General features: G+C 35.4%; 1 protein-coding gene across 1 annotated transcript; it reads right to left on the bottom strand.

Annotated features, from left to right (window-relative positions):
* Positions 1-721: 721 nt before the first annotated feature.
* ARL5B (ARF like GTPase 5B) lies at positions 722-27,824 on the bottom strand. Its single transcript, XM_024576142.4, has 6 exons — positions 27,381-27,824; positions 14,073-14,133; positions 12,315-12,462; positions 9,859-9,942; positions 8,487-8,638; positions 722-7,119 (listed from the first exon to the last, which is right to left on the bottom strand). The coding sequence occupies exons 1-6, from the start codon at positions 27,424-27,426 to the stop codon at positions 7,071-7,073; spliced, it is 540 nt and encodes a 179-aa protein (XP_024431910.1). The 5' UTR covers positions 27,427-27,824; the 3' UTR covers positions 722-7,070.

Raw genomic sequence — 27,824 nt, 5'->3', positions numbered from 1 at the left:
ACTGGGGTGCACTACCGGATTGGCATATGGATGTGTCCACCTCCCTGGAAGCTTATTAAACCTTGTTCAAGTTTTCATAGAACTTAATCAGCAGCACCCCTACCTCACCCCTTCCCCTTCACAGAGGTTGGTGGATGGGGCTGAAAGTTCCACCCCTGCAATAATTTGACCTTTCTGGTGACCAGGGTACAGACTAATATTTCCTACTATACTATACATACCCACGTGGACTGCTTTCCTAATACCCAGGGATTCTCCTTCTCTGGTAAAACCTTCTGCTGGTTCATTTGTTTGGGTCGCAGAAAGTAACTGACCCAACGCAGACAAATGAGCAATTTCCCTGGGCAATATGGAGAAATGTAACTATGAACCTCACTTTTCTCCCTTGTACAGAGACAAAACTGCAGGGGCTAATAGGAAGTGACATTACCTGCCCTGTGGACGAGGACACAGAAAAGTCCACTCCAGTGAAAGACTGAGAAAGGGGAGACGGGTAGGAAAGCGGGAACTCCCGGTGTCTCCTCAGTGCTCCCAGCTCTCTGGTCCCCCGCAGTTCCCGAAACCCAGCTGTATGCTGACCTTGGGTTCTGCGAGGACCCCCCACTTCACACTTCTAAAAAATTCCGCTCTCTTTGTTAGATGAGATAGGTTTCTATCACTTGCAACAAAAAAGACTGTTAAAGCAAAATGTATCTTTGAAGAAAACACTGGATTCACATCATATTGGAAAAGTAATTTTTTATTATGACAAAAATAAAACTGTTGACTGAAAACAAATGAATGTTACACTGTATTGCACCATGATTGCAAATGAGCCAAAACTTGTCTAAAAGATGAACACTCCAGAGCAAACAGCATCCTTTTACTTGGGTATGTAGACATGCAAGCAACTCATTATAGCATAATTGCAGAAATAAGAAATCATGAGTAGCAGCAAGCTAAACTTAACATATAAAAGAAGCATTTTATGACCGTAATGAAGTTATTAAACATTTAAAACATGTCTTTTAAACAACCCACCATTAGAAGAACATGCTTTGAACCATTTTCAAGTGATAATGTCAATGCATTACATAATTTGTTTCCTTTAAAAAGAATAATGCTGATATAATTGACCAATAGCACACATTTCAGTTGCTCGGCTGAGGTTAGGAAGCATAGTCTGTGGCGTGAAAGACATGTTTTTCCCCCTCTGCTCAACCAGGGTACCAACAGAGATCCCATTCATAAGTTTGGTCTTATTTACACTGTTTTCTACTGACCCACCTGATTAGCTAAAATATTGTTACAGCTTTTGCAGAAAGGCTGAAGCTTGAAGAATAACAACAATTTGTATTTAAACCTTAAAAAAATGAACACAAATATAAATACAGACATTTTAAAGGAGTTTTACATTCTGAAGAAGTGTATTATACAGAGCCTGCTGTTTCCTCTTTAATGCTCTAAAGCACCAATTCATTTTAAGATGGCAACATGATTATATTCATTATATTCTGATTAGAATAAATGCAAGAGCAAGGTTGCTTTTAATTTTTTCTTTTTAAACCATATTCTGTGCAATACATGAAAAGGGTAAAATTTGTAATTATTACATAGTTGGAAAAATATAAGCATTTTATTTCACACTCTTAACGAAATAGTGGCTAAATTTTTTTAAAAATCAAAATTAAATATAACTACACTGAACAGTTTACTCCAAGAGAACAAAACAGTTTGTAGAGTCCTTGAATGTCCTGAGGAATAATGTTAGAATATATGATTAAAGTCTTGTATGAATAGGGAAATATGTAAATAAGTTATTCATAATGAAGATCAACTGATAGTCATTTGACCTCTTACCAACACAGATGGAAAGATATTCACAGTATAATATAATCAGTCAGATTTTAGGGTTTCCCTTTCCCTTATTTGATATTAACTAAACTAATTAAATACTGCCTGAGCACTGACTGGCCCATTTGCTTGAATGAACACAAGATTCGGATCTGCTACACCAGGCTAGCCCTGTTGGTGGTCAACGAGAATAAATCAAAACAAAATCTCCAAGGAATACTCTCCCTTAGCTGTGAATTTTGCATGTTTCAAATAAGAGTTTGGGTGAAGGGGTATTTATAGGATGGTGTAACATCCCACAAACTTGAGCAAAGCACCTTATGAATTGAAAAATGAGGTAATTTTTAAATTAAAATTGTACTAGTTTGTGCAAGAGAACATTTCTTCTAGAGCTCTGTTTTCTGAAGATACGCATGGTACATTTTATTATTTCTCCACTTCTGAGAGAAAATGTAGATTACTCGCTTTAAAAAACGCAGAAGATGCCTCTATGTGACTACACTCTCAAATTCTTAAAACCTGATTGGTCTTCAATCCTTTGGTCATACCCTAAGTTCTACAGCAAAAGACTGCACTTTCTACTGCCTCGTTTTAAGGAACTAAAAGGGGAAATTTACTGTTGTCATTCAAATTTCCTATTACTCAACGTACTTTTGAAGATTTTTCTACCCATATTTATCTTTACTATCAAGTGTTTTGACTTTTGATTAGGTATGCCTCTAATACCTCTCTAAATTAACATTTCCCAAATATTTTACCAAACTATATACATTTAAAGCTGATTTTAGGCCTGCTGACCATAATAATTTTTCTACCTTAAATATAAAGTACTTGAAATTATCTTTTTCTATTGGCCTTCTCTATTTAGCTTTGGCCACCTGGAACTCTTACAAAATACTTCTTGGGAACCTGACATTTGGATTTCAGTCTTCACAGTAATGGTAAATAAAAAAGGATAAGACATTACTGAGGAAAAAGGAAAAAACCCCGCTAACCTTGAATACAAGCCATCTCAGATTTATATAGATGTTCACAAAATACTGACGTTCTGGCTGCACTACGCTTTCAATACTGGGAAGTCAAACAGAACTGCAGTTTGAGATGGCATAGAGGCAATAAACTCTGAAGAAACTAACCCCTTCTATTTAGTAAAAGCCAGGAAAATAAGCGAGGTATTCTCTAGAAAAGAGTATTTCCAATGGATGCTGGTGTTTCACCAGCAGCTTCGTATCATACTCTCAGCATGGCTTATTTTTTCTTTTGCAGTCATTGGCTATTAGCTCAATTTGAGTAGCAATTACTAGTTGATATTTTGTTTTCTTATTTGATTGTATTCATATCTAAATGAAATGATAAAGAGGTGGGAATCGAATAATAGATAAAAATGAATTTAATTTCATATTACATGTATTTTTTTGTTCTTCAATTTTAATACGGCATGTGAAGGAAGATCCAGGATTTTAAAACTAAAAGACATGGTGGAATCCTAGCTTAAGTTCCTCAGTATGAAAACCAATAGAAAGGCCATGAACAGAAATTGTCTGAAATCAACTAGACAAGTAATGGTCAAGTTAAGTTTCAAATCCACTTCTTTAAATAGCCAGAAAAATAATCTACCAGATACAAGTCACCATGCTGTATCTTTCTGTTTTTCTTTTCTTTCCTTTTTCCCTTTTCTTTATCACGCTGTATCTTGAAATGACCTTACTCTGACAAAATATAGAGGATCCTTTAGAACTGAAGTAGATGTGAAATATTTTGGATCCAAAGCCATAGATGAAAAGTTAAAGACTCATGAAGCTGGTCTTCAAACATAAATGTCCATGGAATATATCCATCTATAGGCTTATTAACAGTATGTTTTTTCAACTGATGTGGTTTTACATAGTTAAGAATTACATGAGCAGAACTCAGAGACAATTTCATTTTGAATTTATCTTAAGATACCGCACCAAAATTTTTTTTAGTATTTTAGTTTCTTTGAAATTTTCTTTGCTTTGTGATTGTCCACAACACTTCGGAGTATATTGTCTATACTGCTGCCTATATCACTCACTGTTTCCATAGGAAAAAAAATATATATTTCCTCTTTATATTATAGATAATGAAAATTAACTTATGTTTAATTAAGATGACTATGGTTATGGAAGTGGTAAACATGTAAAATTATTTTAACAATAAAACCTGAATTTATTATCTTTCTTCCAATGAAAATAGAATAAAATTATACATTTAAGCATACTAATATAGGACCTAAAAGCAAAAGTTATGTATTTAATCAATTTTTCAATAGAATATATATATTATTTTAGACTTTAAGAAATTAAATTACACTATACAAAATGTGCAGCATATCCCCATATAAAAGGACCTGCTAATTCTAAAAAAGTTCTCAAGTGGGCTTCAATAAGAGAGATGGGTTTAAATAGGAATATAACATTTTTGAAGTTAAGGAAAATGCCAAATTTGAACTTACACACACACATATATGGCAATTACATTTTAGTTGTAACATATTTAAAAGATAAATTTTAGTTTCTTTATATTCAAATTAAAAACAAAATGTAGAATAGTCTCCCTAAACTAATGTGGGTAGGTCCCTTGCTTTCCACTAACTAGAAACTGCTAGGCAACTGAGGGGTTGACGGGTAGGGTAAAACTCAAATTATATCACTGATAATTGGTTGCTAATTTGACTTCCAAAGAACAGGTATAGTACAAAATTGAGAACTCATATGAATAAAGGCACTAATCACAAATTTACATTTTCATCAGACAGTATGGTATAGGTGGTTGAGTTATAATGAGTTAAGAATCAAAGCTTTAGCATTACATACGTGCTTGGGTCCAACCATTCTCTTGGAGTAAAGGGTAATCAGTTTTCATATTACTGTACCAGTAAATACTACTGAGAACCTATAAAATACTTTTAAAAAATCCTACATGAATTCCTTAATTGAACTTCCCAATCGTTGGCACAAAATTTAGTTGAATGCCAATTTCACTGTCGACACACAGCTAAAATAAATTATTTATAATCCCAAAGTGTTTTTCAAAAAAGGATTTAAAAAATAAAATAAATTGTATTTTAAAAATTAAATAGCAAACTTGATTCTATACTAGTTGTTCACTTTCAATATAATGCTGATGTGGTAATATAAAAAATAACCATATAATTTGGTAAGAGAAAATTGAGCCAGCCAATCTTATTAGATATAAGAAGACAAATTTCAAAGTAAAAACATATACAGGAGTATTAATATGTTTTTCCTCAGGACGGAGATAGAAGTATTCTCAGTATTTATAGCTAAACTATATAACCAAGAGAAAAATTCTGGCTAAGTGTGCTTTGAGTAAATAGTATTTTCATAATTCTTCTTATTCTCACTGCAACATACACACCACAAGGCATCCATATCGATTTGTCTGTTTTCTCTCAGGTTCTTGATTATGAATTATATTAAAAACAAAATTTATCCTCTATTTGGTTGAATCACTAAGAAAAAGGTTCAAAACAAGGTTAATAAACGACTAGTTCTCAAAGCCCAAAAAGCTGTCAGATGGCCATTTTTCATTTCTAGGGTATGCTACCACTACATAGAAATCAGAAAAATGTTACCATATTCAACTAAATTAATTAGACTAAGTAGAATAAATCAAATGTACCTGAAGAGAGACCAGAACTTAAACCAACTTACAATAAAAAAATATTAGAATTAAAATACCACTTTTGAATAGGTATTTTAATATTCTAAAGAACACTGAATCCTATTTTTGACCCAAATGGGAAAAAGAATACTGCAAAGATGAAGTATTATTCCCTCAGTATGTATTTTATCCCTTTTCATTATAGCAAAATCATACATTTAAGATAAAAAGGATTAAAATTAAATACCTGTCCTCCTTAAGGAGTGTACTACTTAAGATTATTGTTCATAGTTGGTAACTGCCTTGAAAACTTTTTAATACTAGACAATAAACAAACTTTTGATAGACTATGACTTTTTTCCTATTTTTTAAGTTGTTAGCATAATAACTTTGTATCTCATAGTATTATTCTAAAAGCTAGAATTAAATACAGCAGTTTCCTACACTCCAGCAAAAAATTTTAGAACACGAGGCATAACAATAAAGATGGCAATTGTTTCAAGCTTATTACACTACAACCTCAAACAGACCTAAGGAAAGCCATATGGTTTTGTTAAAGTTAACATACTGCTGGTGGTAATAATACTTTTACAGACACCATTTCAAATTTTAAGAAATAAAATAAACTCTTTATACTGTGCTTTAGCTATTGCCCAAAGCAGATGGGATGTCCCTTGCAAGAGTATATGTGAACTTTATGCTGATAATAAAGTTTTTTATAATTGATAGCAAAATATATTCCAAGTGTCTGGTTTTAATATTAGTGCTGGTATGCTTTAATAACTTCCAATATTTACTTATGCACTGAATAATACGACATTCTTAAAATACTAGATTTCTCCAAAATATTTATCAAAGTAGGGCTTTCAAATAAATATTTTACCTTGATTAGCTTTTCACCAGAAATAATCCCATGTTATAGGCAGAAATGTGGACTTAATTCCTTTAGATAAATAGCCAATTTAATTTCCATGCTAATAGAAACTTAAAATTATTCCATGATTTGCAATAATGTAGGGGAAGTTAACTCATTTAAAGGCAGTTCTTATGATGTTCAATCTTTCTTACAATATATTTTCTAGGCAGATTTCTTTCTTATAATAAGTTGTGTCCAAAAGATAAGTTGTTTATAGAAGGAGCAAATATTTAGCGTTGGTTAACTTTGCAAGCAGTACCCAATGATTTCCACTACTGCTCTGTCAAACCACGAATTATCTGGTGGGGTAGGGGTAATAAAGAAATGAAAGAACTCGGTCATTAAAGTTATTACAATACTTCAGAAAACATTGAACATATGACAAACATATCTTACAAGGCAGTCATTGATTAATTAGAATAAGCAGTCAGAAAAATTCTGTTGCTGAAAACACAGTTATACATTAGTGTTGATCCAACTGAAGATTAGTGCATTAAAAAAAAGTTAAGAAAAAATCTTTCATGTTCCAGTTCAGCTGCACTTGATTCAAGTGTTGCTCATAGAGGTTTGTGTTGTTATAAATTAAACATGCTGCTGCCTTAGCAGCCAAAGGTACTAGGAAAAAATGTCCGTGTCACAGAATAAATAGAGCAGTCTCTTCCGAGCAAAAAAGTTATCTCACACCAATTCTGGAGGTCATCCACTCTAGACCTTGGCACAACCTGAAACAAGAGAAAAATATTTCCAAAATGAAGAACTTTATAATTAAAAATTGAAAGCATACTATTTTTAGTATTACTCAAAGCTTGGTACTACAATAACTACTTATAGACTTAAGTGACAATTTTCAGGTTAACACTAAAATAAGTAGAAATTTCAAGTGGAGGATTCACAGAAACAAAATGACCTTAGATGAGTAATGTAGGAAACTGCTCCAGTCTCATCTGGAGGCGGCAGCTTTGGCATTTTGCCAGCAAGACTGCAAACACCTGCCCCACCCCGCCCTCCAGTGCAGTCACTATGGAAAGACAACAGGACTTCACTTCACCCTCCCAAATCCTAAAGAGTAAAAGCTTATGGCACAATCTTGAAAGTTTAGGTCAAAAAAGTCTACATGTAGCCATTATATTACAAGCTAATTCTCCTATAAGAAAAACTAAGAAGACCAAGCTAATTTGAGCATAAATAAGTCCTGGAAACAAACTGGCTAATCCATTCATAACACACTGGGTTCTCCTTGGACCATTTACCCAAACTCAGGTTCTTAGGAAAGGCAGAATATACTGTTACAATGGTTTTGTTTCAAATGTTTGCTGTGGAAAACATACATCCCCAAAGGACTCCTGATAATAAAGGAGAAATACTCTTGTGGAAAGCTGGGATGTTAGGCTCAATTAAACCTTTGCAGAAAATGTGAAATGTCTTTGAAGCTTCCTCTTTAATTCAAGTGACATTATAGTTTTCTCCTAGTTAATAAATGATAACTGAAAAAACAAACAACTAAAGATGTGGACTGTAAAGTTAATTCAAAACTTTATTACCTATTTTTGGTAAAACATTCTACTTACACTAAAAGTTACAAAAACTTGTAACTTTGTTAAATTCTAATTGAACAACAGTAACTGACTAAAATTATTTCAATCTTGTAACCCTGAGACACAATATAAAAACCATCTTTAATTAAGGAGCAAAAAAGTAGGATCAAAGAAAAAAACCAAGGTGGCTTTAAGAAATTGAAAAGATAAGCCAGACAGGGAGGGACAAATACCGTATGATTTCACCTTTAACTGGAACATAATCAACAAAAGAAAAAAGCAAACAAAATATAACCAGAGACATTGAAGTTAAGAGCAATCTAACAATAGCCAGAGGGGAGGGGGGAGGGGACAGTGGGGAGAGGGGTTTTCAGGAACTACTATAAAGGACACAAGGACAAAACCAAGGGGGGGGGGTGGAGGCGGGGAGGGAGGTGGGTTTAGCTGGGGTGGAGTGGAGGGGTGGGGAGAAAATGCAGATAGTTGTAATTGAACAACAATAAAAAAAGACATTTGAAAGGTATCACAGTCCCTTCATACTGGGTAACACTCACCCTTCTCCTGTCAAAGCACAGCAGGACTGAATGTGCCAGGGATGGTCCTTAATTGAACTAAGGGTGAGGTATTTGGAGATCTCAGCTGCTGTCATACACCCTTTCATATCCTGTTTATTTGCAAAGATAAGGACTGCAGCCTTCTGTAAATCCTGCAATCAGTACGAATAGTTCTAATACCAGAAATGTCGCAATTCAAATGAAACTAATGAAGCAGAAGGGTAACAGGTATTATTCTACTGGACAGTGATAATGAAATACCCACACTTTAAAATGATTAGGCCAAATGTTTAATTTAAAAATTTTAAGAAAACCAAAGTAAATTACCTCAAATAACCATGACCTAATAATTCAATAAAAAAATAGATTAACATAAGCTAGATAATTACAAGTCATTTTTCTACTGATAAACCAAAGGGGTCAGCAAAATAAACCTGAACTTAAGTATTGACTTAAAACTATTATGAGCAATATTTTAATGGGCAAATATGGTGATATATTGCCAGATACTATATATATAGTTTCTCCAAAACATAAAGGAAAGTATGAAGGGTGAGGGCTGGACAAATACTTATTAGTCTTTGTATAACTTAAGCTCAGTCCTTCAAGTTCACTGCAGCATTGTTTATTCTATCAAAATATTAGAAATAACCTCCATGTTCACTACTAAAACAACAGTCACGCAGTGACTATATGGTTGTTAAAATGAATGAACGTAGGTTGTATATACTGACACGCACAAATTACAATGTTGTGCCCAACGCACCGCCCCCCCTCCCGGCCAAAACCAAGTTATATAAAAATATGTAACCATTACAGTTTTATAAACATGGCATATAATATTCTGTACATATAGATATTCGTAGGACTAATAATCACTATTTTAGGACAGTGGAATTCTTTATGGATTCCTTGAGAGAGAAAATAAGGAAATCAAATAGAAATCACAAAAGATATTTACCATCTTATGTTAAATAGTGGGTGCATAAATGTGTTTTATGATAGAATTTTTTTGTATATTTGAAATATTTAGAATTAAGTGATCTCAAATTATTCACTAAAGAATTTTCACTTTATATAAACTCTTAGGATTTTAAACACTTAAGTTTTCCCCTTTCTTGCTTTGATCTATCAGAATTTTAAAGGCATAAATCAGTAGTTTTAGCTATGAAAAAAATCTTTTTTTCAACAGTAGCCTACAAATTAACAAGTTGGATATTTTTTAAGTTTGAAAAAGTAATGAAAATTTCTGAGTTTAAGACTTTTATTAATTTAATATGTAAAACTTTGTTCATGATGAAACAACCAACAGCAGAGCACATCAGTGTACAGATACCTTACTCCATCGTTTACGTTTGTTTTCAAAATTTACCTCATGAGCCAACATTCTGTATAATTCTTCTTTCGTAATAGCCAGTCTCTCCCTGTCAATGCTATCAACAACAAGGATGATGAACTAGAAGACAATTAAAGAGAAGGAAAACTGAACGGGATGTTGAAGTTTTCTGCAACACTACTTTTCAAGTGGTAAAAGTACTTTCTTCAATGACGTCATCATTACTAGAAAACAGTCTACTGCTTTTTCATCATAAACAGTTTATGTTATATGGAGTCACAGCAAGCAGTAAAACCCAAATGTTAGTAAAACAATAACTTGTAACATCAACAAATACAAACCATACCCGATTTTATTTTTAAAAAGTAATGTATGAAAAAGTAATCTAATCATTCATTTAGGCAGTCAACAATTATATGTAGCACAGTCTCCTGTCTACTATAAAGCAGTACACAAGCTAGTCTGAAAGAAAAAGAGAAGCATTTTTAAATAAACTAATGAATTAAAAAGCATTTTAAAAATAACAGTATCAACAATAAAAGTGCAAGAAAATGTGCTAAATAGAAACATATATACTTAGGTGTTAATATGCTAAAGAGGAAGCAAGTGAATTTAACTGGAAAAAGCTGTTGGTAGCTGTGTATATGAAGAAAGGTGGGTCTCAAACACTAAAAACCAAAGTGTCTTCAATAAGAAAAGTAAGAAGATATAATGATAAAGGCCTCCTGTATGAACATCTTATACAGAAGAAACAATTAAGAAATGAGATTAAATGAAGTTAAGGATTATAGTACAGAAAGTGATGCAAAATAAACCAAGACAGGATGGGCAGAATCAGATTATTCAGATGACTGTTAAACTGGGGAAAGAGAGAACTAAGGTAATCTGAACATGAATTGAGAGGGCTTAGAAAGGAATAAAAGAAAAGAAAATAGAAGAGATGAATATAAGAAACATGGAAAAGTTAGAATGGAATAACTTTAAATTAATGAGAGTAAAATGTCAGAAATTAGTCACCAACTATAGCCCCTTGTATTATAAATTAGTCACCAACTATAGCCCCTTGTATTATAATGGAGACATTTCAGCATTTGGATGATTCCTCAACGAAAAGAATTTAAGAAGCAAGATGATGGAGGTGCACACAGACATCAGGGAACACTGCGTAGATAGTAAGCTCCCTATGTGGAATTGAAGTTGCAAATGCTGTGTGCTATACTGGCACGCTGCAATAAAGGTCAAAGGTTCACGCAGAGACAGTTTATTGGAAGAGCATTTCATGCAAATAGCGTCAGTAATAATGTATGTCTTTCTGGAACCATGCTAAGTCAATTTTCAGCAATTTCAGTAACTACCCTTTTGTAATGCTATAAATGTACATGAATCAGCAAGAATCAATTTTGATTTTTTATCAAAGATATCTGCTCTTTTTACACCTGCAGTTAATCATGAGCTTTGAAAAAGTACCAACAGCTATACTGTTTAAACAGTCATAATGCTAAAATGTTCTTCCTTACTTTCCAACATATTTTAGGGTTGGAATGTTATTTTACTGTAGACATATATATTAATTTATATACAAATATATATATTCAGTAAGCTAACATATTACTATAATATTTGCTTACCAACCTATCCTCCCCAGCAATAAAAAAAAATTAATTGCTACCACAATTGCTGAGTATCTACGATATGCCATTTTGGTTTGACTAGTTATTCACCGCACTAGAATACACGCGCGCACATACATATTCTATTACAATATAAATCTAGAGGAATACATGTTTTTATTTTAAAAGGCAACATCTCTCCACTCCCCCACCCCCCATCCCCAAAAAACCACTCAATTTAAGAGGCTTCATTTTAGAAAAAGTTATTGGTTTGGTATACTACTTTGTAAAGAAAAATTATGGATGCAATTGTTTATTAAAATTCTGAAAGATAAGCCTTTCTCAACAGCATTACATGTTTATTTTATTTACTTAATATGCCTCTAAGAATAGCGACAGAAATAAACATACTCTAGATCTGGTCCCCGGGTTGGCTCTGAACTAGTGAGTGACTCAGAACTCTGGGGGGATGGCCTGCAAATCCACTTGTTTCAATCAAAATGTAATCTCACGAAATTTTTAAATGTTCATGTTATTCAAAAATCTTGTACTAAATTATGCCTCAAGTATTTTATTTTTCTTCTTATGGGAACTTGGGAAAGATGATATAAACTTTATCCTCATGTCCAGTCTCCCCACCAATGGAGACACTGCAGTATTATGGGGAGAAGTAACTGAGACCTGCGGGCTGGTAAGCACCCATCTAGTAATGGCTCTCACCACTCTTTCTACTAGCTTGTCTTTTATTTGAAAATGCCAGATTCCTTACCAAAAGAAAAAAGAACTTATTAAAAAGCAACTGTCAATATGTCTTAGTCGTTTTCTGGGTTTAGTCTGGTTCTTTTCTTGTGAAAATTTGCGTGTACAGTAACTTCGGTATACCTCTGTGTTTGAGTAGTACGTGTTCCAGGACGACCGCAGCGACTCCTGCCCACCAATATCCCACATGAGGAAATGAGTGTTCTTGACGACTATTTCTTCCACATTGCTTCCTATGGTTGGAGACGTGTGAACCACTTCATTCATTAAGCTGTTGAAAAACATCATAAAAACTCTTCTGTGAATCTTGAGAACCTGAAGCAAGTTTTAATCTCTATTATTTCACAGGAATCAATCTTCCCTATTTGTACCAATGATGGTAATCAAAACTTCAAAAGTAGAATCTTACAGAACATTTGTGCAAACAAGTATCTAGACAAAGAACAACTCCTGAAGCAAAACTGTTTTCTTGTTCTTTTAATGGGATAAACTACAGACTTGATCTGGATAGAAGGGAATTCTATGGTGTGAGTTTGCATTTCTGTGGCCACAATTTTAATACCACCCAGGCCTTGTTATCAGTTACAGCAGAACCAGTGCTCCATCCTGAACAAGTTTCTAGGTGATGGTGACACTGGTACTTACAAAGCAGCCACCATGGAATAGTAGCCCATCTATAATTTTGAAGACTGGTCATGTGAGAAAATTGAGACTTGGCTCAGCCGCAAAAATCAGTGCAGGCCATTAACCTAAATTACAGTCTAAAAAAGATAATGCTATGGAGCAAATGAAAATTTTAATTAAAATTAATTCTAAATATATTTAGTACACTGATGCTCACATCACACATATTATCATAATCATTAACTACATTAATTTACGGAACAAATATGTATTTGTCTATAACATGCCAGTAGTGTATTGAGAAAATCTTGCAAACCACTTTTGGGTATTATATATATTTTTGAGGCCATGTACAAAATTATTTCAACAACAGTGACAAGATTTCTGAAATGATTTTATTTGATGTTTAAAGACAAAGTCACATTAAAATACATAATGGCCAATGATTGTTTTAAAGAAAAACAAGTAGCTACTCAGCTCTGAAACAACAAACATACTTAGTAGCTTTCAGCAAAGTAGCTGAAAGGTATGTTAAGCATTGCTTAAGGGAAGAATTTCTGGAGAGCCATCAACTGATACACTTAAGATGAGGTGGGAAGACTAATAACCACATAACGTGAACTGTATTTATTATAACTACTTGTTAAAATGCTTGGGATGTAAATCCATTTTCATTGCTTAACAAGGATCATTTCCTTGGCAGTAAAAAGGATAATGGGATGTACTTTGATAAGTGGACTAATGGGCTGCTAAACTTTCCTTAAAGTATAAATGTATTTCTCTGAAAGTCTAAAGCTTTCCCCTGTTGCAAGCTACTAAAGCAATTACTTTCAGGGGAGATCTTCATTTCTTTTGATTTGACAAGTCCGGTTATGTAAAAGAATTCCAGATCTATTCAGCGTAGCAACCGCTTCCTAGAGATAACAATCTATTTACATGAACCTCAGTATGATAATAACTAAGCGAAATGCACTTAGTTACTCCCCTCACTCTGGCACTATAACATGTGCTTTATTTGTTCTAGTTTAGTATTAATTCTTTCTTTCAATGCCAGTAAAAGAGTTGGTGAAGGCTTTAACAAATGTAGAGCAGCTTACCTTATTCACTTTTGCATAACTTTTGTGTTTGGTAAAATACAAAACCGTATGTTCAACTTTTTCCATTCTATTATAATAATACCTTATTCTTATTACTTATACAAAATTAGTTCTAATAACTAAAATAATGAAAACTATTTTAATGAACACCTATACTTACAATTGATAAAGAATGGTGGTTTTCCCTGCATTATCCAGTCCCACTATAATCACTTTGTGTTCTAGTAAAAAAAAAAAAAAAGGCAAACCATTAACATTTATCATTGCTATACATTACAATTACATACTTTCAACAATGATTATTAGTTAGCTCTCTAATGAGAATTACTCCCTGGATATTTATTACTAGATTGTTAAAATAAAGAAAAAAAGAGAACTTTATGATGTCAAGACCTCCTGTCTTGAGTGATGCAAGCTATTATGATACTCTTCACCCAGCTTCTTACAGAGGAGTGCGGGAGATAGAGGGAAGGACGCAAGGACTTCATCCCTTCTACTGAGTTGGGGGGAAGTTCAAATACTAGTGTTGACAAGACATTGTAACTTAAAATGTAAGTTTTTTTAAATGTTTGACACACACCTGCTTGTCCTCTCTATTGATAAAATTAGCTTTTTCTTAAGTTGTTTTTACACCTGGAAGTTCTCCCATCTTCACATATACTAAGAGTTTTTTCCCCTTTCATTTAAAAACCCAATTTAAAACATAAATCTGAAAAGTTTCCCATAGCTAATAAAATACATACTCTCAACCAGTTTTTCATCACATCCATGGATTTACAAGTAAATAAGCAATTACTTAATCTGCAACAGGTTTTTCCAATCTGGATTTTACAACTCGCTTGAGCAGGTACTGCTTCAGCTCTTGGTGCAACAAAAACCTCTTCGTTCCCTTCGTTCCCTCCTGGAGCCGTGCACTGACAGTCACTTCTTTCACAAGCAGTGTTTAAGGGCTAATTGTTCTATTAAGTGATAGATATTTTGAAACCTCCTTTGAACACAGAAGAGAACGCTCCAGATACCATCTGTTCTAGAGTTTAACCTGTACAGAGTATATTAAAGATCGCTCTTCCCCAGGACAGACTGCTTCAGAAGCTACCAGTGAACATCAACAGGGTATGTAAGGAAGCTCCCATTAGAACCACAACACAGCCCTGCTGGTGTGGCTCAGAGGACTGAGCGCCGGCCTGCGAACCAAAGGGTTGCTGGTTTCCTTCCCAGTCAAGGCACAGGCCTGGGTTACCGGCCAGGTCCCCAGTGAGGGGCATGTGAGAGGCAACCACACATTGATGTTTCTCTCCCTCTCTTTCTCCTTCCCTTCCCCTCTCTCTAAAAATAAATAAATAAAATCTTTAAAAAGAAAGAAAGAAAAGTACCACAACACAACTGATTTGCAGCCAATGATTTGACACAGTTCATATCGGAACCCGGCTCCTCTTGTTAACCTTTCACTAATGTCAAAATTCTCATTACACACCTAATCAAGTATCAGGTCATATTTCCACTCTAAAATGTTAATACTGCATCAGTCAAAAGGAGGGGCCAATAATTTACAGACAAGTTCTTAGGTAACAAACCATCTCCGTATCTTCTAACGATCTCCATTCAACAGGCACATAAAACTGCAGGACAAATGACCCGGTCATCTGGAAGAGCTGTTACCACTATGGCAGAAGCTGCTTTGTACAACAAAACAAAGCTCGTCTGCTTCTTGTAACTCACTATAATTCTTCTTTTCTGACTCTTTCGGTTCATAAACCCTAATTTCTAGTGGAGCCAACTCCGAGGTGTTGCTGTTTTTCTGCCTTACAGTACAAGAACGAGAGCATCCTTATCACTGGAGCAGCAATCACATTACTGGCACCAAGCACTCTAAATTTTGGTGACAGCTGGAAACCACCTGGCCAGCATCTGAAGACCACTGGGGTCCCTGAAGACATGAGAAGTAACCCTAGTCTAGAGGTAAGAGAAACGTGGGTGCAGATACTCCTGCTGGGAGAAGAGAATGGAGGAATAGTACCAAATGATTTATTGCTCAGGCAACTTAAGTGAACAACCAGGGCCATTTGGAAATAGTCCTGTTCCTTGCATCACATTTGATATTATGATAATCAGAGTACTGAACGCCCGTCATGGCAAAACTCATAAATAACACATCATTCTGAAAGATCGGTTCCCAATTTGAACTAAGTCAGGGGTGGTCACCCCTCAAAGTGGATAGAGTATGAATTTCATTAAAGTTTCTAATCTTTGATTAAGGTCTTTTTCAGATTCTTTTTTGTCCTCGTTGGTAGGGAATCCCAGTAATTAAAACAAAACACACAATTTCGACTCTCTCTTATGTTAACAGTACAGATACCTACCGCTCAAATAAACATATCTTTCGATGTTAAAATCACCACCAAAAACTTCACTCTATATATGGAAACACCAACAACAAAACAGAAACAGCTAAATGCTTTTAAATGCACAAAATAACCAAGGATTGATTTTACTCTTTTCTTTGAAAAATCTCTTTATAGATACAATAAGAGTGAAATTAAGTTCAATGAGCATTTACTAAAAAAAGTACAAAATAAAAGCTGTTTGTGTTCTGCTGCATAACTGTAATTCTTCCTTCGAATGCCTCCGTTTTACTTAGCTGCCACTTGAATCTGTCAATGACCAAAGATGTCAGTTCACAAATGGTAATAAAGTTAGTAAATGTGTGCATTCTCTTTATAAGCAGAAAATAGAATAATGTGTTGATTTAAATGTCCACAACTAGTGTCTAGATTAATAAAATATAAAGTTACTTAAAGGTATTATTGACTCACATTGGCCTATCAAATTTCCACATCAATACGTACTAAAAGCATAACTGCTACCAGGAAGTGGAATCTGACGTTGCCCTCACTCTTGACACTCGTAAGTCAGTGGTGCCTGTTCTGCACTGTTGGCCTTCTGGTTGGGCATAACCGATAGGCCATCTAGACATCTTATCTTATGTGCTGAATAGAAGACTGACTGACCTGTGTAACTGTCAGTGATTTCTTGGAGGCTAGCCTTGGTAAAAATAATTTCCTTTACGTGGCATAGCTTACTAAAGCAGATATAGAAAGACGCTTATAAATTTGTACTATTTGTATCACCCAACAAAAATTTTTGTTTAATAATTTTTTAAAAACTCTTAAAATATATCAGTTATGGTACAACTCAGTCACAATTAAGGTGAGAAAGAATCTAATCCCAAAGGCCAAATTTCAAAATCAGCTTCCACTCAGATGAACGTTAGACGTTTAACTTCGTTTTTCCTTACAGAGTGGGGAGTAGAGATTTCCATCTCACTAGAACTGCTATGCTTCAAGTTGTGCGGAGAAAATTACACAACAGTATACTTTGACAAACTCAGCTGATCTTCAACATGTATATAAAAGCCATATATAAACTTCTAACTCCAAATCACTACTCTCCAAGAAAAGGAAATTATTCAGTTGAGAGACTGAAACACAGTCAATTCTCAGTTAACTTTACATAGGGCAAACTATAACATGGACAATATTAAATTCTTTATTCAGAATACATTGTGCAAATATAATTATAGAAAATTCACCTTCTTTAAAAAATATCATTATTAAAGTAAATGTTGTCACAGAGTATAAGCTGCCCCTGCTTAGGGACAAGAACGTGTGTGTGGGAGATGGGGGTTTGTACAACTTAAAAGCCTTTGTGGATAGCCAAATCATTTTAGGTTAAAACAAGATATTACCATATGTATCAAAGTTGTTATGAACCCAAAAGGTTGTGAAAACCTGTCCGCACACAATGAGTCACCTTCCTACGCTGGCTTTCTGGACTGCAACTCTCCCTGAAGCAAAGGGCTGAGGAAAGAGTGCTTCCAATGTTACCAATCTGTGCGTCTCCAGAGCCCGACAGAAAGCATGTTTATTTATACTAAATGAAGGAAAAGGTCCAATCTCAGAGCCTTTGTTTAATTTTGACCAAGTGTGTGCACAGACATTTTTCTGCAGTCTTGTCTATAGGGTTTGTTCCTTTGGATCTGCTAAAAAGCTGGCTCATGTTTTTTTTGTAAGAGGGACATAAAGATGAAGATTAGACAGAATGAGGCTTCAAAAGAAAATTAGTAACAGCACTTGCTTGTAGACAAATACAGGTAAAACATGGCTAACAAGAAAAATGATTGAAAGAAGTTTCTCCCTTAACCCAATTAAAAAATTTACTAAACCCACTGTGTAGTTTTAGTAGATACCAGCTCCCCCTCAAAAAAGTCTGTAGACTAGCACGAGTATTAGAGAAACACTAAATATGGACAGTGTTAACATTTATTTTATACTGGTAAAGTGTGATAAAATGATGCAGTTTTGCAGACAGAGTCTGTAAACAACCCCACAACTGAACAAACAAAACCGCCCGAAGTCACCCAATTTGGTTACTTGGCAAATCTGTGGTATTGCACACAATGAAAATTAAGTCTGAATTATTGCAAGGGGTAGGCAGTAAAATTTTCAGAGGATGTGATATCACAATGTGGGACCTGAGACCTAGACCCAAGGAAATCCAGCTCTTGCTGGTGGCTCAGTAGGTTAGAGCATGAACTTTTGGCTTCAGTCACAGTGGGGACACATATGCCAGGCAACAGATCACATGGACGTTTCCCCCACTCTCCAATCAGTAAGCATGTCTTCCAGTGAGGACTAAAAAAAAAGGAAGTCTAAGCTCTTGCGGGGGCGGGGGGGGGGGGAAGGGAAGCCATAGAAAACTGTGATCTATATTACACTGATCATATAGAATCATAAAATATTACAGCTTGGGACAGATCGCAGAACTTGAGATCTACTCTTTCTCTCCCACCTCTTCAGCAAAAAAAAAGTGCCACCTATAAGACCCCTATGAGGAACCCAGTTCTCAAAAAATCCCACAAAACAACTAACTTGGGCCCCCTTGCTTATTTTGTAGAAAAGAAAATGGAGGCCCTGTGAAGTTACTTAAATGATTTTAGTAAACATAGGTAAAAGCTAGCATGTTTCCCTGCTCTTTTAGCTATAAAATATTATCTTCCCCCCCAAAATCTTTAGCCTCCCCCCAATCCCACCTCATTACCCATATTCCTGGATACTGAAATTTTGTTAACAGCAACTACATAAATCTGATTGATTCCACAATTTACCATTTATTGCGCTCATTACAAACATGACTAACATCTGTAATTAAGACGAATAAGGCAAGGGCTCTACCTTCAAAAATCTTGTAAGTCAGGTATGTAAACAAGCACTTCCAATACAGCATCACTAGTACAAAGCATCAGAAGTATCATACGATAATATTCTTAAGGATAAGTCAATCCAGAATCCAACTCTTAGCAAAGGAAATAAAATGTCAATACAAAAAAACTATTCTAGACTGTCAGTCTAAGTGATTTACTTGCATTATGTAAGTTAATCCTCACAATCGCTCTGTGAGAAAGTGCTATCATTCCTCATTTCCCTGAGGAGCAAACAGTCTTAGGTTAAATAACTTGCCTAAGGTCATGTTGGGACGTCTGGCTTATGGTCTCCCAACTTGATGCCTCTCTACATTTGTGACACAAATCAAGTTTTAGTCTTACAATAATAAGTAAGAATAGCTTATGGGATAAAAGAAAGACAAGGGTAAACAAGGGGATTAAATACAGATGAAGAAAGAAAATCAAAGGTCTAATTATGTAGAACACTCTGGTCACAGGCCAGGTTGAAGTGCCTAACGAAAAAGACCAACGATCTCTCTCTCTCTCTCCACAACGCACTGAAATAACCAAAGATTAACAAAGGTTTCAACCAGGAAATGCTGACATGTAGTTTTTTACAGAATTCAAATGCGGCCCAGGGGAAGGTAACCTGTAAGGCAAATGTGACGGAGCACAGACAATCTCATCATGGGTTTTCAAACTTGCTGAGCTATGACCACAGTGAAGAACTACATTTTATTTCATGACTCAGGATACACATAATTGAAACGAATAGAACAGTACCTTTACTGACACATTCTGATTGTTTTTTATTTTAGAATACTCATTTCTTTTTAAAAGGACGGCCCTCACTAAATTGACTTTGTTATGTTGGGTAATTTTGGGGAAAAAGCTTTTTTGAGAAATACAGGTGAACTGGGCGAACAAAAATATAAATAATTTACAAATTCAAGAAGCTCAGCAAACCCCAACTAAGATATATACAAAGAAATGCAAAGCTAGGTGGTTCATGGTAAATCTTCTGAAAATCAGAGACAAAGGGAAAATCTTGAAGGCAACAAGAAAAAAAGGACAAATAAAATAAATATATAAATACTGGCTGACTTTTCACCTGTGTTAAAAAAAAAAAAAGAGGCCAGAAGTCAGTGGAATGACTTTAGAGCACCAAAGAAGGGGAAAATCAACCTAAGATGCTATTTTCAGAAAAAATAAACACTTGAAGAATGAAGGCATTTTCAGATGAAACTAAGACAATTAACCACCGAAAGAGCCGCCCTATAAAAATGCCAGAGCCCTTCAACTGGAAGGGAAATTATGCTAGAGAGGAATTCAAAACATCAAAAATAGTAGTATGAGTAAATATAAGAGAAAATTTTATCCTCTTAAAACTCTAAAGAACACATGACAGTTCACAGCAAAAAATACAACACTGTACTGTGCAGTGTATACACACTTAGATATGGTACAGATATACAACCTGCACGGCCACAACGGTCTAGGGGAGGGAGGAGTGCAAATTACACTTCAACATTCTTCCACTTTACAAGGAGTACATTACCAACTCTAAGTAGATCGCAAAAAGGTAAGAATGTATGTTGTAATCTCTTGAAAGACCATGGAAATAATGTAAAACAGAATTGTTAAAATAGCCAAAAAATTTAAATGGAATTTAAAAAATTAAAGATATCAGTTAACCCCGAAGAAAGAAGGAAATGGGGAGCAGAGTAACAACAAAACAAAAGCAGAGATAAACAAAACAAATAATAAAATTGCATAGCTTCATATCTAACCCTATCATAAATCCAAGTACATCAACAACCAGGACTAAACATTCCGATTAAAAGAGAGAGAACTTCACACTAGATGAAAAAGCAACAAGATCCTACTCTACATTCTCTTAGAGGAGATACACAGTAAGAGATATATTAATAAGACTAACAACCACCTTAACTTAATAAACATTATAGACTATTACACACAACTAACTGCAAAATACACATTCTTTTAAAGAACAAATGGTACATCACCAAAACAGACCACATAGCTGTACTATAAAAGTTAATAAATTTGAAAAAAAGAAACAAAAAAAATCTTAGAGTGTATTTTTGACCACAGTGGAATTAAATTAGGAATCAATAATAAGCTATCTAGAAGAATAAATATTTGGAAACTAAACACTTATAAATAATCCATTGTTCAAAGAAGAAATTAAACAAAAAAATTAAAACTATTTCAACCTTAATAATGAAATAGAATGTATTAAAATTTGTGAAATGAAGCTAAATCAGTATTTAAGGGAGACATTTATAGATTTAAAATGTTTACATATGAAAGAAAAGGGAGACAAAAACAATGACACATCCCACCCTTAAAAACGAGGAGTGGGGGATAAAGCACCCCCAAAGGAAGCAGATGGAAGAGAATAAACATCCAACATTAGGAAAATAAAAAACAGAAACAATGGAGAAAATGAAAATACTTCCTTAAAAAAAAAGTTAAAGAGAACTGACACTACCAGACTCCCAAATCCACTATGAAACAGTGCTGTAAGCATGACGGTGCAGCACGGCACCGGGACGGAGTTTTCACTCATTTCAACCAAGGCTCCAAAGCAAGTCTTCAGTAAATTACCCTGCAAGAAGCAAATGTCCATGTGAAAAACTAATGAATATCAAGCCTACTCACATTATAGTCCCCGAATTATTTGAGATGGCTTACAGGCATAAGCATATAAAAGCTACAACTTCTAGATGAAAGGAATAGAACACAGAAAACAGTATCTATTAGGAAAAAAAGAGAAATTAGACTACACCAAAATTTTCACTAAGGAAAACTCCTCATTAAGAAAATGAATAGGGAAGCCAGTCTAGGTTAAAATGTTCACAAAACATGTATCTGATGGCAGACTCCATTCCAGAATATACAAGTAATTATGTATACATAATTTTTTGGACAAAATGGGCACAATATTTGACGATTTTGCAAAGAAAGATATACAAATAGGCAATAAGCACCTGAAAAAAAATGCTTAACATCCAATAGTCAATGGAGAAATGCAAATTAAAACCAAAATAAGATACCACTACACATCTAACAGAATAGCTAAAGTTAAAAAAGAAGACTGGCAACATCAAATGTTGGTAAGGATGTGGAGCAAGTAGAAGTCTCAAACATTGCTGGTAAGAGTATAAAAACTGTAAAACCACTCTGAAAAACACGGTTTTTATAAACTTAGCATGTATCTACCCTATGACCTAAAATTTGTACTTCTAGATATTCTCCTAAGAGAAATGAAAACATGTCTATAAAAAGTCTTAAGGGTATTTGTGGTATTAAAGCCCATCATGATGCAAATGAATAAACAAACTGTGGCATATTCCTGTAAAGGAATTACAACAGATCTAAGGGGACAGCTTCCAATGTAAAAGGATAACACAGAAACAGAAAATCAGAGAACAGAAGACAAGTTCAAAGAAACTTAAAAGATGTAGCATTATGAAACAATGGCATAAGAACAATTACAAAAAATTTAGCAAGTTAGAAAAAAGTTTTTGTAAGTTAAAAATACAATGGCTGAACAAGGAAAATGGGAAAACAAAGAAAATATCTCAGAAAGTAGAACTCAAAAAAAAGTAAAATCGAAAGGAATACTTGATAATCAGTGTAGTAGCATATGATCAATCCAAAGAAAAAATTTTAAAAAATTCCTAGAACCAAAAAAGGTACACCTTTATTTTTAAAAGGCTCAGAAAGCCTAGTGCAATAAACCAAAAATAAGTCAAGGTACACCATTCAAATTTAAAGAATACCAGAGGTAAACAGAAAATTCTAAAATCTACTAGGCAGAAAAAATCAGAATGATACTGGTCTTGTCAACAACCTTGGAAGCTGGAGGACAATGACAATCAGTACCTTTGAAATCTGAAATGTACCCTGGCTGGTGTAGCCCAGTGGATTGAGCGTGGGCCTACAAACCAAGGGGTTGCCGGTTCGATTCCCAGTCAGGGCATATGCCTGGGTTGCGAGCCAGGTCCCCAGTAGGGGCCCTGCAAGACGCAACCACACACTGATGTTTCTCTCCCTCTCTTTCTCCCACCCTTCCCCTCTCTATAAAAATAAATATTTAAAAAAAATCTGAAATGTTTGCAACCCAGAATTCAATATCCAGCCTAATTATAAATCAAAACAGAGGGCAGATCAATACATTTTTAGGCACTGGAACTGTAAAAAAAATGATCACTTTGGACAACTTTGCAGGAAATTTCTGAAGGATGTACTTTATCAAAGTAAGCACAAAGCAAGAAGGACATGAGCTCTAATAAAAAGTACATTCCTAGAATGATGGTAAAGACGAGACCAGAACAGCTGTGGACCAGGCACAGAAGAAATAAGTCCAGTTTGGAGCAGGAAGGAATACTGAGGGCGTGGTGAAGAAGGATAAATCATCTGATAGGTATGATGTGGGGAAACTAGCACAGAGTTTCTGAACAACATGAAATGACTTAGTCAGGTGTACACAGAAACTAAAGCAATGAGATGTTGTAATTATTTACTCTTGGGGAAAAAAAACTGTAGAAAAAAAGGGAAACAATTTTAGCATACTGTGGCTCAGCAGTATCAAACCTATGTAGTTACAATAATGAAAAGACAGTATGAATTAAACCAAAAACCTATATTGGGATGATGAGGGAAAAGGTCACAAAGGCACTAATTTCTCTTCTACCATAATAAGATAACTGATATCTATACTTGAAACTAACATAATTTTGTCAATTACATCCCAATTAAAAAACATAAATGATATTTAAAATTTCCATATATGTGTATTATTAAAAATATGGAGGTACAATATATACTGGAAAAAAATCAAGAGGTTTGGCTAATATATATCATAAAGACATTAGCACTATTTAACTTAAAAAAAAACTGTATACATGTTACTTTAATATAAAATTTTATGTATAAAAACATCAAAAAATTCAACAACTTTTTTTTTTGGATTGGAGATACAACAGTGAATAAGATAAAGTTCATGCCTTTGAGGTTATTTCCATTGAGAGAAACAAAAAAAAATAAACACACTTATGAGAACAGTATTAGTCCAAAAAGTAGAAAGTGCATGCCGGGGTAGGAAGAGTGGTCAGGAAGTCCTTACGGACTCACATTTGACCAGAAATCTGAACCATTTGAAGTAAGAGATGGAGAGTATTCCAGAAATCAGGGAGCAGACAGATAGTTAAGTTTAAGTTTCATATGTTTGAAACCAGCTAAATGTCCACAATTCAGAGAGAAATGAAAGACAGCAGATCTGAGCAGCCAATAAAAAAAGTTGGCTATCAGTGCTCAAGAAAACATGGAATTCACCAAAAAGACATGATTAGATAATGAAATTATACTGCTGGCATTTGGTTCTGAAAATTCACTACCTTTAAAACCCCATGCCATTCATCCTTCATTCTGGGTAATACAAGAAATAACTGATTACCAGTTGTACAGTAACAACAGAGAAGACAAGACCAAAAAAAGTTAAAGAACGCTCAATTTCTGAGGTGGATTTAAAGATATTATAGACATATATTTATTTATTTTATAAAAACACATACACAACCATATAGATACACAAAAAGATTCATAAAGATAATTAAGATGTTGACATTATTTCTTTCATTGATAAGTGTGTCAAGCTATTCAGTCTTGCAGTTTAAAATTAAGCAATACAAAATTACAGATTAATTATGTACTATGTAATAGCTTTACTCAGACAATACATGCTTTAGTATACTTATTCCCAGAGAGGTAACAAGTTTATGAGAAGATGCTTGGTGCTCTAAAATGCCACAAGAAAAAAAAAAAAGATGGGAGTGAGGCAAATATTGGAAGAAGGATAAAGGGAAGGAGTATTTAAGGTGAGATAAGTAGTTCTCAACTCTGGCCACACATCTGAATTATCTTGGCATTGATGCCCAGACCATCCCACCCCATTCTGATTTCACTGGCCTGAGGTGGGCCTTGGGCATATTTTTCTAATATGTAACCAGGATTGAGTGACTTGAGTATCTCTGGATTAGATGTGTTATAGTGGTGAAAATGGAAAAAGCCGAGATGGTCAGTTAATTTTGTCAATAAAGAAAGTAAAAGTAACAGGACTAAAGTATCAATCCCTTGCTCAAAAATAACAGACCACGACCACTCTTCTACTGCTCCTATGGCTTGCTCTTAGTCAAATACAAGGCCTTCTGTGATCTGGCTCCCCTGGCTGCCTTTCCAACCTCATCTCCTTTAACTCCCCCACAGGCAAACTAAAATACAGCCAAACTAAACTATTTTCAGCTTCCTTCCACGTACCAAACTAACTTCTCTCCCATTTGCATATTATTAGTTCTTTTGCCTAGAATAACATGCCCCTTCTACTCAATCTGCCTAGCACGCCTTGTAAATTCCTACTTGTCCTGAAAGCCCAAGTATACCTTTTCCTGCAGTCTTCCAGGAACCACATGAGAAAAAGTAATCATTTCCTTTTGGTGCCATCACCACACTTTTACGCAATCAGTTAAATAATTTTCCACACTGCATTTTTTTCCCCTACTACTTTCTGTCATGTACTGATCTTTCAGCACCATGAGGACAAGTAACTGTATCTTTTCTGTTTTTAAATTTTTCTATCTCCTGTGCCTAACTCCCATGCATGACTGGTTTATGCCCTATGACTAAATGTTAGTTGTATGAATGAATGAGAATAAAATGATCGAAAAACCGCTAATACTAAATATACAACAGGTAAGTTAAAGGAAAAATCTCAATAGTAATGAGGATTTCGGTGACCTGAACAGTTATGACTATAAAAGCAACCCATGAAATGTCTTTCATTGTCTCCTGAATTTTCCTGTTATATACTCCAGTTCTTTTTAGTCTGATTAAGGAAGACTCAAAAAACATGATAAAGAGCAGTAATAAAACAGAGAGGGGAGAAAGGGGAATGGGACAGGTTACCAGGGAGAACCAAAGACTTTGGTAATGTTTTCTTCCTTAAACTACAGGAAAAGATAAGCAGGTGACGAGTGTACATATCTATATACTTTTTAGCATGCCTTAAAATGCTGCTTTATATATTAGTGAATTTATGCAAAAAGACTATAAAATATAAACTGCTTGAAAATAATGCATTGAATTTATGGATAATATTCGTAAAGACTTAAACTCTGGCCACTCTGAAATCACTTGAAAAGTGTTATCTGCGATAACTGAGAATGTCCACACATGTGCATGCAAATGCATATATCTGTATTTATAACCTGGAAAAAGATTATTTTGGCGTTCTTATCTACTGCAACAAGCAAAACCATTTCATTGTTTCCACATCTTAAATCCAGAAAGAAGATACCACATTAGCAGTAACAAATTGGTAACATCATAAAACACTTTTTTATTATGTCCAGATATTAAATGCAAAGTGAAACTAGTTGAATTTAAAAACTGGTTTCAATTACTAAGAAAACATTAAAATAATACCTAAAACTTTACCTGTTGTCGCTTCTTTTTTGTACGGGTATTTCTCTCTCTTCCCAAGACATCACATTTCATTCTCTCTGACTCAGAACAGGTTTTACAACTCTTGGCCCTTTGGACTTGCAACTTTTACACGTCTCATAAGCAGTCTAGACTAATCACGGACACGCAAGATCCTACCTAGGACCGAGAGCCTTTAGTTTTCTAACATCTATGAAAGAAATAAAGGATTTAGGATGAAGATTTTCAGAAAGCCGTGTATTTCAAAACGACGACTCGTTCCCGGGTCGTAGAGAACTGGCGAATTCAGAGAGAACGTGAAGGCGCACTGACTTAAAGAGCACGTCGGAAAACAAAATAGCACTCGTTTAAAAAAAAAAAGTTGTAGGTATAAGTCTTGCCTTAGGGCAAGACTAAGGATTTTTAATTCGAGACGTAAAAGGCACCCAAAATGAACCAATAGGTGCTTTCCGCTTAGCTTCACTAAAATTCAAAATTCTTAGTTTGGTTCTGGGACTTCCAATGCCTCTCCTTCTGACTTCCCATTTCTCCCCACATCGTGTCTCTCCTGCACCTTCTCCCAGCCCAAAATACTGAATTTCTACCCGCTCCCTTGACTAAGTCACTGCTCTGCGTCTCAGAACAGCTGTGTACACCGAGGGCGCTGCTCGCTGCTGTCCCTTTCCGCGGCCAAAGCCTCCACCAGGCATTCGAGCCGTTGCGCAGCCCCGTGCTTCTCACCTTGGTTACAGAAGAGGCTCCACAGTTTAGCGAAGATCAGCCCCATCACGAGCAGCTGCGCGGGCCGCGGGGTCCCTCAGCAGCAGGTGCCGCTGCGCCGGGGCCCCACCGTGACGCGGGCTGTGGAGTACCAAAGAGAAGCCAACGGAGCCCTGCGCGGAGAGGGAACTGGCCGCCCGAGAAGCCGCGATCGGCTGCTGGGCTACCCGCCCGAAGGCGTCGCGCCGAGTCCCTACCGGATAGTCCTTTGTTTCGAGCACACTGAGCCCAACGCCGACCCGTAGTCCCCTCCGTCGGCACCCACCTACCCACCAAAGTCTCGGCCAGCCCCAAGCCCCGCCTCCGCTCCGCCTTTCCTCCCGACCCCTGGACCACCCATCGCCGGAAGGAGGGCACCTGACGTAGCGCACTTACGTCAGCCCACGCATTCGACGTGGCGCTTTC

This window comes from Desmodus rotundus, chromosome 4 (assembly GCF_022682495.2).
Source record: "Desmodus rotundus isolate HL8 chromosome 4, HLdesRot8A.1, whole genome shotgun sequence".
Classification (NCBI taxonomy): domain Eukaryota; kingdom Metazoa; phylum Chordata; class Mammalia; order Chiroptera; family Phyllostomidae; genus Desmodus; species Desmodus rotundus.
Note: the sequence above shows the minus strand (reverse complement) of the source record. Positions and strands in the feature narration are given on the sequence as shown.

What these genes read in the sequence shown, in the direction of transcription:
- ARL5B (XM_024576142.4), bottom strand. Translation starts at nt 27,426, where the DNA reads ATGGGGCTGATCTTCGCTAAACTGTGGAGCCTCTTCTGTAACCAAG. An exon ending in ACCACCATTCTTTATCAATT is followed by an intron (nt 12,463 to 14,072) that starts GTAAGTATAGGT and finishes GTTTTTCAACAG; the next exon opens with CTTAATGAATGAAGTGGTTC. An exon ending in ACAGAATGTTGGCTCATGAG is followed by an intron (nt 8,639 to 9,858) that starts GTAAATTTTGAA and finishes TACTGATTGCAG; the next exon opens with GATTTACAGAAGGCTGCAGT.